The 13,814-nt window shown below is 33.7% G+C and overlaps 1 protein-coding gene across 6 annotated transcripts in view; it reads left to right on the forward strand.

Annotated features, from left to right (window-relative positions):
• The window catches only part of RBPJ (recombination signal binding protein for immunoglobulin kappa J region), a 211,543-nt gene that overhangs the window by 168,966 nt on the left and 28,763 nt on the right, over positions 1–13,814 (forward strand). For all 6 annotated transcript variants that reach the window (XM_036900549.2, XM_057502137.1, XM_036900546.2 and 3 more), the window contains 2 exons: positions 3,616–3,711; positions 10,110–10,275. In XM_036900549.2, the coding sequence (XP_036756444.1) occupies positions 3,616–3,711; positions 10,110–10,275 (262 nt within the window). The remainder of the gene's footprint in view (positions 1–3,615; positions 3,712–10,109; positions 10,276–13,814) is intronic.

The raw sequence follows: 13,814 nt of genomic DNA on the forward strand, positions 1-13,814 counted from the left end.
AGAAGAAATGAAAGGCATCCAGTTTGGAAAGAAAGAAGTAAAACTGCGTGCCAAAGCAAAACAGAATGAACAAAACAATAGTCCACTCATAGACACTGAGAATGGACTAGTGGTTACCATGGGGGAGGGGTTGAGGTGAGTGGGTGGGGAGGGTGAGGGGATAAAGAGGCACAACAATTCTCAATCATAATATAAGTTGGTTACGGGAATAGTAGTACAGCATGGAGAATATAGTCAGTGATTCTGTAACATCTTTCTGTGTTGACAGTAATGGCACTAGAGGGGATAAGGATTTAATAATATGAGTGACTGTTGAACCACTGTGTTGTGTACTTGAAACCAATATAAGATTGTATATCAATGATACTTCAATTGAAAAAAAGAAAACTGTTTGCAGACATCATGATTATCTATGTAGAAAACCCTATGGAATTTTTTTTAAAGCTACCAGAACTGATAAGTGAGATTTAGCAAGATAGTAGGATACATAATTGCCATACAAAATATACAAAAATGAATTGTACTTTTTATACTAATATTGGACAGGAGGAAATTGAAATTTAAAAATACCATTTGCAGAAGCTTAAAAAATATGTAATTCTTAGGGAAAAATCTGACCCAAGATGTGCAAAAACTGTACACTGAAAACTACAAAACATTGCTAAGAGAGCTTGAATGCTAAAACAGTTTGTATAAAACAAAATTGGGGTGTAAAATCAATTACCAATACTATGATAAAAATTTAATTTTAAGCCCAAAGTTAAAAATAAGGAAGCTTTCCCTGTTGATAATATAGCAAAGTTAGGTCCCATCTGGCTGTGTTGATCTTATTTTCCTATTTCTCCTTTAAAGAGTTTTCCCCGTTAGGAGCAAACCTTAGTGTCCTTTATTTGATCAAAAATATTTTTAAAGGAATTTTATAGTTTTCATTGGGGTATATAAGGGGTGGGGAGTTTAATTCAGAGAGGATTTCTTGTACTTAAAAAAAAATCTTCTAAACCTACGCTCATATTCTTACCCCATCTTCCAAATTAAGCAATATTGAAAAAGTAGCTTATTTAGAGGATGATCTTTTGAATATTGTTCAAAGTATAATTCCAGCTACACAGAGTTTAAATTTTTGATTAAGGATGCTTAACACTGTGTACTTTTTAATGTTACTGTGGATTTATTATTTTTTTAATTTTATATTCTTTCAGATACATATATAGATAGTTATTAACACTATGTACTATTTGGTGTTACTGTGGATTCTTTTTTTTTTTTTTTTTTAATTTTATATTCTTTCAGAGATGGATGGATGGATGGAGTAGGAAATAAGTATTAACTCTCAAGGCCATCCTTCTCTCTTGAAATGTAGTCCTTAATGTGGCTCATGGGTATAACTGAGGACTCAAAAACCAAAAAAAATAATCAGACCTTTTACTAATGGAGAGAAGCAGTTGTTCTTTTATTGTAGAGGCTTCTTATTTTGTCATTTAGATCCTGGTGTCATCAATGAAAATATTAGTTGCAGTGCGATTAGGTGTCAGTCTCAAGGAATGCTGAACAGATCAAAGTGAGTGTGCCCACACTTTATGTAAGAATACGTCTGAGCTCTGAAGTTATGACTGCAGCAGGATGTAACACATGCCTTACAAAACATGGGTGCTACTCAACTTAAAACCCTGTTGCACTACAATACATTGTATTACAATAACACATTGTACCTCATTGTATTTACCCTGTTGTTAATAATCAAAACCTTAGAACTGGAGTCTTGAAGACTTGTATTATAAGCAACCTTCAGAGCCCTGTGGTCCTAACTTTCTTGCCCTCTACAATACTCCAAATGGGTATCTGCTAACTTGTGCTTTTATGCTTTTCCTTAAATTCTTTAGTATCAGTGGATTTTCTTCATTAGGTTCATTCCTGTAAGGTTTCCTATAATTGTTGGAACTGTTTTATGTTGTTTACTCAGAAAACCTTTCCTCTATCACTTGGAGTAGCACTTTTATTTGAAGCTCCATTTACTGCCCTGGTCAGAATGAAAAAAACACAGTATCTTGAAGCTCTTTCTTGTATTGTTTTGGAGGTTGCTCCAGAGTAATTAATGACACCCTAAGATGCCAGTTAAGAGTTAACCTCCATATGTTTTCTACTTCACCATTGGTTATATTTATTTTGTAAGTATTTGTGTATTAATTTTGGGATTCCATTGACTTTGAGTAAGCCCCTATTTTTTTTTTTTAATCTCCTTTCTAGCCATAGCATGCAGTTTTGAGAAGCATTTTACCAGTGCCTAATAAGAAACTTAAAACAATGTATTCTCCTTGTCTACTCTGGATTATAGCTGCAGTTGCTGTTTACTATGCCTGTTTATGATTCATCCCCTTTATTTTGTAATGAGATCCATCCATTGTTTTTTATTGATTTAGGTTAAATTAATGTCTGTTTACATCTTTTTTAGAAAATTTGTTGGATCCCAGTGTTCCCTTCCTTGCCTTGTAGCTAGGTTTTTCTTTCAGTCAGTAAGGCTGTCATCTGGATTATTTCATTTAATCCCCACAGCCACTCTGTGTTAGGTCAGCATTATGATGTTATAATCAGATATGGAAATCAATGCTGAATGAGGTTAAATGATATGTACCAGACTACTTACTTTTTAAGTGCTACAAGTCTAGAATTCCCCACATTTAATAACTTACTACTATTATATGGCTATCCTCTTGCACATTTGTCTTATGTTTATAATGTAAAATAGCATTTATTAAAAGTGCTTTGTGATGATTCTTTGAAGCACCTTTGCTTTCATTTTATAATGCATAAAACACCTCTAGAATTGGGATTTTGCAGATTCAGAATTATGAAAGTGTGATCTGTATAGATAGACCTGTGTTCTTTCTAGTATTGCTTAGCAAAATAATTGGATGAATATATTTAAGACATTGAACTTTTTATAGAGCATTTGCATAAAAATAGGTAGTTGGAGTAGTTTGTACTTGAAAGAATTAACATTATTTTTTTTCCCAAAGTCTAATTTAGTTTTTTTACTAATTTGAAATAAGTCTTTATTAAATTTTGTTATGTATTTGGTAACACCCTAAAGGGTAATTATTTGTATATGAATGATAGCCCTTTCTTAGTCCTCATGTAAGGTTGATATTTTAACAACGTGTAATAATAAATTTGTATGATACGGTTATTTGTTTGGCATTATGTTCAGTAGAAAACATTCATCCTAATACCTGGGTGACAGGGACCTGGTGGTGGTGGTAAATTAGGTTATGAAATACAAAAGTACTGCATACCATTAATTTGATAGTTTAAGAACAATTTGGCAATGTGCATAGTAATTTTGGTTGTTTTAGAAGTTGTAATTGTGGTTTTACTGAGCTACATCATTAATTCCAAGAATGAGGACAGTTTCTTCTTTGGAAGGACAAAGTTGAAGATGAGCTATATTTATTGCCTCATTGTATAATATTCTTTAAATTCAGTTCATGAGTTTGTTTTGCTTTATTTTCATTTTTGTATTTGTTTTTTTAAAAAAGATGAATTGTTTTTCTCATTACACAGCTTAGTGATACTCTAGGTCTCACCACATAATAATATAATATCTATAATTTATTTTAGGGAAGCTATGAGAAATTATTTAAAAGAGCGAGGGGATCAAACAGTACTTATCCTGCATGCAAAAGTTGCACAGAAATCATATGGAAATGAAAAAAGGTAAGATTATTGTTTTTCTGGTAGTGTTTGTAGCTATCATGAATTTCAAATGATGTATTTGTGCAAGAAAGAGGATGGTTTCTGTTCTGAATTAATTTGCAAGTACAAAACGAAAAATGGGATTTGCCTTTATTGAAGGGGAGAAACAAGATGAATTGTGGTGTATATAGTAAAGGTCATCTGGCTAAATTACTAATTTCACAAAATAAAATAATCCATAATTTTTAGTTTGGGCTGCATCTTACTCCCCAAGTGTGATATTTTAGCTCTTTCAAAAAGTAGCTTTCCTTTTGGTGGAAAATGTATTTTTATAAACAAATGTGAACCCAGAAGTACTGTTTTAAAAAGGAAAAGGCTAAACAGTCCCCTGAATTGAACTATGGAATGACTATAAAGAAAAGAGCTCCTAGCCTTCTCTACCTTGACTCTGTGCTTATTCAGATTCAGAAAAAACAGCAAAACTGAGTGAGTACTCTCATCCTACATCAGTGTGGACAGGACAGAAGTAACCTGTAAATCAGATTAACCACAGTGAAATTACAGCAAAGTGATCTTTAGTATTTGTCACACAATCTTAGAAATTTCAGCATTTTTGGTATATGATTATGGACTTCTGTTGTTTATTTTTTTCACTTGATTCCTGGAATTTTATTGCTTATAGTTTCTCTAGTCTTTATCTTTCAGACCACATTTTTGAGTTAAGCATTTCATGGACAAAGGCTGTTTCTAGGGGAAGATGAAACATGATTTGAATTAGCTAGTAAGGTGTACCAAACTGAAGTAGGAAAAGGAATGAAAACTCAGGTTTCAGTGTTGGGTTGGAAGGAATTAGTAGAATCTTAGAGTTTGTGAGATAAAGGAAACATTAGTGTGTGGATAAGAGAAGGAAAATTTGGGTATATAACTAAATTAATTTGCATGTAGAAGGAAAGTAAGAATTCTCTTTCTTAAAGTCTTTAAATCTGAGCTGAATAGAAGATGAAGCTCTTTAATAATTTTATCCTCAAAGAGGATGAACAAGTGAAAACAATATTTAGGACTCATACAGCCAAGTATTCTTTTTGATTGTCTTTCAAGTTTATCAAATTTCTGATTATTTTACTTTATTAATAAAAATCATCTAATTCAGAGGTGAATATGGGAAGAAGATATCTATAGTTTGAGACACAGAAACTAAATCAAGATAGTGTCTCTTCCTCTTCTTTCGTGAAGTTGATACTGGAAATTCAGTTTTGTTTTGTTTTTTCAGTAATGAAATTGACTGGATGTACATAGCAGATGCAGCAGATCATCCATCTTTTCTAAGCAGAACACAGCAAGCCAACACCCACATTACTTGAGATGAGTCTGAAAACCAGCCTTGTATCTCAAAATGAATTTGAAGAAGTTTCCCTTTATTCAGTCCCAATAATAAGCCAGACATTGTTCTGCAGATGCCTTGCATATGTTATAAAAAGTTAATCCCAAAGGAGACATGTTATAAAATCCATTCTGTGAGTAAGGAAATAAAGATAAGAAACTTTAAACATGCCCAGGTTCACTTTAGTTAGGAATCAATGAAGTCAAGTTCAGAACTCCTAGTCTGTAATTCAGTTTTCTTACTCTCTTTCTTGCCCTTATTCTTGTAGCCTTCCATTTCTGTTTGGTGTATTTGAGTGTTTGGTCATCAATAGCTGGCCTCAAAGACAGAGGGGATAAAGAACACAAACTTTTGTCAATGTAACTTTGCCTGGAATTATCCCTTTTACATTGGCTAAGACCAGGCTTGATCTGAAGGCAGTGTGAATGGACATGGAGTCACTGGATCACCGCCAACCTGGGCAGTGTTGCTTTTCCTTCTCTGGATTTCTGAAGATGGATTTTAGTACAATTGAATTCATGCTTTATTTCTGATGACCTCTTAGGTGCCAAGTATTACAAGAAAGGATTTTACTGGTAGTTGAAAAGTTACTGTATCACTTCGTACTGTGGTGTGAGGCCCAGTGAGGATAACAGGGCAGAGCTACTCAAAAAACTACATCCAAGTCCAGATAAGGTTCCAGTTTGTCACTGTTAAAAATACATGAGTACAAAGCTATTGTGGTTTATCAAGTTAAAGGGTGATTTAATGGTTATCTTTTACTGTGGTTGCATTTTTCTCCAATTTCTTTCTATTATTTGGATATGACTTGGACCATCTAAAATACCAGTCAGAAAAAAGTTTGAAGAATCTAAGCCTCCAAAGAATGAAGAAAAAGTGATGAAAAGGCCAGAGTAACTACTTTTCTGTATTTTTACAAATTTGTTATTAAAATTTCTAGAGAGACATGAATTGTTTTAAATAAAGGTAGAAACCTGTTAAGATTACTAAATTTTTAAAAAGTATTAGTAGTAAGGGACTGTTCAGTACAGACCAGCCTCCTGGAGGGCTAGTGTGGCTTCTTTGAAGGGGTCTGACCCTTACTCCTTAGTGGAGTGCATAGGAGAAAGAGGAAGGCATGCCTTCTTTCGTGATCCAGATTCAGGCCTTTCTGAAAAGCTACTAAGGCATAAGGCGTGAGGTAACCTGGGGACATGACCACAGTCCTCTTGGTATGTAAAATAACTCCAGTGAATGATGTGACAAATACTTGGTCAGGAAATTTTATCCTATAATTTAAAATTTTCTTGATACTAACTTTTATGCCCAATAATGAATATTTATTTGCTTATTAGCACATCCCCTGTATCCCATTTATGTTAGTGGTTAGTTTTTCATTAAAGATCTTTCCAGGTTAAAAATAAACTTTTAAAAAGATTACCTTTGTCTGGAGGAAAATTTCAATTAAATATATAAAAATTCCATTTGACATACTATCTTTCCTTCAACTTTGTAAGGGAGGTAATTTTAAGCAGTATTGAAGGTGTTAGTAATGCCATTTAGACAATTAGACTATGATTCTGGCATCATACTGAGAATGTGTGTTAATTGAGGTACTTGTGTGCAAAAAGTTCCCAATTTACTGCTTTTGAATTGAATAATCATCAGAGTAATGATACTGAAGTTAGATAAAATGATGTGTTTGGGTTTTGTCTAAAATAACTTATATATTGGGCTGACTATAGAGGCTTCTTTGAATCTGTAATGTATTTTCTAGACTTCATCTCATGATTTGAGGAAAAAGTTGTTGAATCATTCTCTGAGAATAAAGACTGAACTGGAAATGAATAAAATCATAAATGTGTGCATATTGCCACCAAGTGGCAGAAAAAAAGTATTGTCTCATAGTTGCTTAGATGTAGCTGCTGGGAAAGATTAGAAAATAAAGGAACATTGTTTCATAGCACGTCCTTTTATAGCAACTTAAACTCTGTAAACTGGACACTGAGTGGTATGTATTTAGCAGATGTCCAAATTGAAAAAGTAATTGATTTCACACACCACTATAAAAGTGTATTTTAACTTTTGTTAATTAGGTGGCCTTTTTTTTCTTATCCCTACTCCATTTAATTTCCTTTCTTATGTCTATATGCTTACTTCTTTTGTATATAGTCTTTAATTATATTACCACTGAAATCTGTAGAAATGAAAATTTGACTCATTAGCTGTTTTGTAGGGGGTGACTATCGGTATATTTAAAATATGATTTCATTATCAGTGGAAATAATCTAAATGTCAGATTATATTAAATTTGCTGTTTTCTCACATGACAACTTTTTTAAATTAAAAGTTGGTAAAAAAAAAAAAAACAAGGCTGGCTCAGAAGCAGTTGAGTTATTTTTCTTACTTAATAGATGATTGAAGTACATTTTGAATATGAAACCTTTGTCAGTGTTTTGAATGATAAAGAATTTCTTGCCAACCTATCTGATTTTATACCCTGCTAGTTTCGTGCCATTTTATCATAGTACTCTTGAGAAAATCTGCTCTGCTCAGTTTTTATAGTTTTAGTCCTCTTTGTGTTTTTTTCAGATGTGAAGTAAAAATATCTTTTATAATAACTTGCTGAGATTTGATTACTACAATTGGTGTACTACAATAAAGTACAGCTCTTAAAATTTTATAGCTGGTATACCAATTTGCTACAGTCTTAACATCACTATTCAATAAAATCTAATGGGAGACAAGTTTCCAAAATTGATGCCTTCTCAACCTCCTGACAGAGTGCCAGCTTAGGTATTTGAGTCTGTGCCATGGTAAGCATTGGGTGGCTCCCAGCATTAGAGGCCAGAAAGATCCCTGGTGTAGAATGGAATAGAGCCAACTCTAGAACTAGCCCGCCCAATCCAGGCATCCCTCCAAATTTGCAGTGACCTGGAGCTGGTCCCGCTACCTCGGCTGTGACCTTTATGTCCATGGCCACAGTGAAAGCTGCTCTGATTCCTTTCCATTGGTTTAGATAAATAGAAGACTCCAGAGGCTTCTCAGCTTGAACTGTAGGGCCTACTTGGTCTACTCCCCCATTACCTCTTCATCTCCTAGTGTTCTGTCTTCCTCCTCTACTTAGCCACACCGGTTTGTTGTTTCCTTACTGACTGTTGTAGTCCTTCCTACTTTGGAGCCTTTGTACCTGCTCTTCCCTATGCTGAAATGCTCTTCCCCAGATACCCAGGGCTTTAGGGAGCTTTCCCTGGCCACTTGGATCTTCTTCATTATAAATACCTCCTTCCCTGCTCTATTTTTTTTATCTCAGGACTTATCACCAGCTAATAGGATATGTTATTTTACTATTTTTAATTGTCCTTGTCTCCTATTGGAGTATGAGTTCCATCAGATCAGGAATTTTTGTCCTTTATTTTTTTTTAATTGCTCTTGTATTTCCAGTGCCTGGTATAGACTAGGGATATAGTAAATAATTTGGTAAATTAATGAATATTAAATAAACCCATTTCACTTCTTGTAAATTAATGTAAATTGCCTCTAATGTATCTTCAGTTAGAATTGAACAAAAAGAAGTGCTGTCATATATTTTGATTCTGTTCAATCAATATTGTAGTAGGTGCAGAGGGGGAAGCATACAGGAAGTAGATACTATCTTTGGGCAAACCTGAGAGCCAAACCCAGCCTGGTAGTGTGTGTACAGTTTCTATTTAAGTCTGCACATTGTTGGCCTGCAAAGTGTTGAAGTGCATAAATTGGTTACCAAATTTTAAAATTAGGAATTTCATCTAAAATTTGATTTCAGGCATCTGTGGAATGATAAGAGGATGTTGACTGACCCTAGGCCTACACGATTATAGTTGTCAAAGTGAGTGAGTGGGTGTGTATGCATAGGCTTGCCATTCCCCTTTGTTTCCTTATGATCAGAGGTGCACACCAGTGGCTGATTATCATGCTATTTAAGCTCCTTTTTCTTACAGTGTGCTTAAAGGAATTAAGAAAATTTTTCCTATACTCATGACTAAACAAAAAGTAGGAATTATCATGAGGGCTGTGCATTTCAAGAAAGAAGGGAAGGAACCTACTTCTTTGGATAATTAAATATTCCTTCTTATTTGTTGTATACCTGGTTCATTCAATTATATTACTTACCTGGCTACTCTATATGAGTTTATTTAGCTACTATTTGAGTAGGTATTTGAGTTTTCAGGCCCCTTGATGAGACATGGTGTAAAGATTTTATAGATTGATGGTCTGAACTATGTAAAATATGGGGCTTGAGCTAGGCTTTGAAATAGATACTTTTTAATTGCTAGAGAAGATTCTAAGGACTCTGTTCTAAGTAGAAAGAATTTGTGAGTGCCGGTTTTTGGCAACTAGCAAAAGAAACCTGTTGGTAGTCTGTGAGTTGAAAGGATACATACAGTGTATTCTTCTTTCAGTCATACACATTCACCAGGGGTTTAGGGTGCAAGATCTAAAAGCACAGCGATACATTCTTTTAGTTCTTCTACTTAGTTTCATTAATATTTTGAAAGTTTCTACAGTGGGCATTGCCCTAATTCTGTTTTCCAGGTTAATTACCAGATACAGTTAAGTGTAATAGTCATAACAGTAAACTCATTAATAATACATCATTTTGAGTATACCTTAATCAGTAATTGCAGATTCTGTGGTAGTAGTATATCATGTTCGGTAACATGTTAGAGTACATTGGATTTGTTGAACTCCCAGTAGTTCAGAACTCTGAGCTACATGAAAATTTAAAGGGAGGTTCCCTGCTATAAAATGTGACTAGTGTAATTGAATGCATAGCTTCAATATAAGTGAACCTTACCTGAATAAATATTTTCTTAGTGGAAGGTTTGATTTCTGTGCTGTGGGCATGATTTATATGCATTACAAAAGGCTTCACCCAAATATTTCCTTTGAACTAACTTAATGGAGTTCAGTATGATTTTATATTCATATGTTCAAGAAAAGGAAATGCTTTCTTGAATCTAATTGCATTGTTCATTTTTGTTTTTTTCGGATACGCCCCCCATCCCAATTGTTTCAGGTTTTTTTGCCCTCCTCCTTGTGTGTATCTTATGGGCAGTGGATGGAAGAAAAAAAAAGAACAAATGGAACGAGATGGTTGTTCTGAACAAGAGTCTCAACCATGTGCATTTATTGGAATAGGAAATAGTGACCAAGAAATGCAGCAGCTGAACTTGGAAGGAAAGGTAAATAAAGACTATATTGGTGCACCGTTAAGGGCACCATGGTACCAGATGTAGTTTCCTTACTTGTTTTGGTGAGTGTTTTCTTTTATGGCTATAGGCAGCAATTTTTTGGATATGTAAATCAAAACTAGAAATAAATTTCTCAAATGGCTGTGGTCTAGTCATGATTCATGAAGCTTGAGCTATTGACACCTAACGGTGGTACACAGTAAACTTCCTCAGCTTGCTAACTGTTTTAGCAGTGGGTGAACCAGATTTCCATGGGAAGCCAGCAGTTTAAGAGGCTAGTCACTCATCTATCAAACAGGGCTGTGATACTCAAATAACAGTGAAAATACATAGTTGAATAGTGTTTTACTCTGCTCTCTTTGTCTTATACGAGAACAAAGTGATACAGATAAATTCTTAGAGACATCACCTGGGTTATAAAATCATAAGTGTTTTTCTTAGCTTCTGTGTGGACAACTATGCTATAAAACAAAAATGTCCATAGTTAGTTTTACTCAAACTTTTAGGAATTTTCTTTGATTAATTTGCCCAGAGAATGATAATTGTGAATGTCTTACCAATTTCATTTTATGAATTTAGAAAGCACTCCTGTTTTGATCTGTACCCTTAGTATTCAAAAATAGTCCTTTATTGACTTAGCATTCAACTATTACTTTGTTTTAAAATGTGAAAATAGCTAGTCCTTACAAAATAGCTGATCTCAGTGACTACATGAATTCTTTTAAAATGGTGCATTAAAAGCTATTTCGTCATTCAGTAAATCTTCATTGACTATCTTAGTGTTAGCTATGTTGTACTTGGCATAGGGATGGGGGTTGGAGGATAACGCGTTGAATGTAATAAGCTAGGTGATTTGTACTCTCAAATTCAATTTTACTTATTTTCTTGGTAACAAGTACAAAGAAGCCTTAATATCAGCCTCCTTCAAATTTGAGTATTTTTATGTCATTTGTTATCTATAATTTTTGTCAGTAAGATTTGTCAACTATTAGGTTTGTGATAAAACTACATTGAAGGTCGTTTAATTTTAAAAGAAAGTAGAACAATAAGACATAGTTCTAAATTATGACCTTTGAACCACATTGAAGTGGTGGGTTGATCTAATAGGCCTTAGCCATCTCATCTATTTGCCTGTTATACAGAAAGTCTCAGAGTTGTGTGTCTCTAAGCTGTACTGCTAGACATTTGGTACTATGAATGATCAGATCACATAGGTGGCAAAAAATCCAAGGATTTTAGCTACCAGTGTATATAACTATTAATTAAATGTCATTGTTCATTTTAAGCAATTCCAGCTTCCAGCAATTTTGAGGGAAGTAATATTAACCCAATAGCATTTCCAGTTGCCTTTCCAAGCATGATGGCTTTAGTATATCTTTCTTCAACTTCCACCGTTATTTCCTTTGCCCAAGCCCTAAAAATTCACAGAAGAGGAAAAGAATACCCAAGAGCTTAAGCATATACTTTTTAAAAACACCTACTAATAGGGGAGTGCAATGTCTATAAGCCAAAATTATATGTTAATATTTAGTTTTAATGAAAAATGCTATTAGAGACATCTGTATAAAGTTAAACTTTTTGAGCGTTAGCAAAAAACTTTGCAAGCAGAAAGAGCAAACATAATCATGAGCTTGGAGCATAAAGGCAAAAGAACATGGTATGTTTGGGCCCAAGGTAGATAGAGATGGGCCAAGCAGTTAGATGCTGAACTTCAGAAAGAGGCACTTTGCTCCTGTCTGTCTCACTTAACCTCCATTTATTTAAGGTAGTACTATTTTCTTTCAACAGTCCGTTCACTGAATAGTATAGTATAACTACACCTTATCGAAAAAGAAGGGATATTTACTTGGCATTGCTGGGTATTTGTACTTATTTTAATGTTCCTTACAACAAAATGAACATTATATGTAGACCTTATTTTTATGGCCATGACATTTGATTGTATGTTGGTGATATTTTGGATCTGAGGTTTCATTTAATGTTCTCTTTATTCCCCTAAATAGTTGGAGCTAGGTAAGCTATACAACATGAAGTACTTCCCTAATTAGTACACTTCTGTTTTTCTTATTTTTAAAAATTGCATCCTTTGCACCTCTCTTGCTAATGTTGTTTTGTTTTTGTAATTCAAGTACTACAATTCAGGTATTTCCACAACACTTCTGAAGCATTAGGTCTAGTATTTTTCATTTCAGGGGAAATTTTATTACTGCCTAAAGATTTAATCTTCAAAGAGTTGTTTTTAAGTTAACTTTTTAAGTTTATTATTTGTAAAAAGATTTTTTATGTCATTTTTTATTCTAGAATTTTGTTAGCTAATTTAGTGGGTTGGTATGATGATGTAAATGTAACTTAGTTTTTATTTACTTACCTTAAAGTCATACTTTTTCTGAATCAGTAATTTTTTTCTTCTTACAGAATTTGAGTAATTTGTGGAAAATGGCTTTTACGGTTTTTTTTTAATAATAAGGTTATCTCAGGTAGATCTCTTTTTTATGGATTCAGACTACTCACTTTTGTAAATAGGGATATATTAACCTTTTTTTTGCCACAGAAATATGTTTTGCTTTTTCTAAACAAAGCCTTTTGTGTATATTTCTTAGAATCCAACCTTCTCTGCTTTTTTTCCCTTTCCTGTTTACCAATCTGTCTAATTTTTGCTAGATTTCAGTGTTTTCTCTTTTCTGATATAGATCATATCCCTTAATGTTAACACTCAAATTAGGTGATTTCAACATTTCTAAGTTTTCCCATTAAACTGTAATTGCCTTCATTTAAATACACATTTCATTTCTTCCCTGTGACTATCTGCTTCAGTATATATAGATACCCATTTTCCAAGACTTTGTCTTATGTTGCAGAACAGTTCCATAGTTTAGGTTTAATTTGACCCTCAGTGTTTTTTAAAGAGTGGCAGACCCATGGTGCCAGCCATAGCATCTCTGAGTGCGTGGAGATCCTTGGGTGAAAGATGCTGTGTGAATGCAAGGGACTTTTGTATTTTATATTTTTATATTTCTTATTACCATTGTTACCTCTATCTTAATTTTGTCTTCCGCAGAACAAAACATCTCAAAGCTTTTACCCCATTTTAATTTATAAAACTTGGGTATAAAATATTCAGGATTGCACACATACTTTCTCGTGTAACTTTGCTATTGAGAAATGAAAGAAACTATGGTGTTATTTTTGTTCTGTGACTAAGATTGCCTGTGATTAAAATTTGTAAAGATTAAAAATTTAGAGTACATTAGCTGTTTCCTAACTGTGGCATTTGCCCTGCTTTTTAAAAGGAACACACAGCAGAAGTAGTAAAATTTGTTTAGTCTAATTTTAAAGTAGAATATTGATCTTCTAGAAAATGTCATTATTTTTAATACGTAAGCTGTGTTTGAGCATTATTTACCCAGTCTGGAAAAGGAAATCAATAATTTAGTCCCTTCCCTGGTTCACAGGGATCTGGAAAATAGGAAATATTTTAGAATTGTCATATATATTTGAAATACCCTTGACCCTTGAAGAACATGGGCATT

Source organism: Manis pentadactyla, chromosome 5, assembly GCF_030020395.1.
Source record: "Manis pentadactyla isolate mManPen7 chromosome 5, mManPen7.hap1, whole genome shotgun sequence".
NCBI classification, from domain to species: Eukaryota; Metazoa; Chordata; class Mammalia; order Pholidota; family Manidae; genus Manis; species Manis pentadactyla.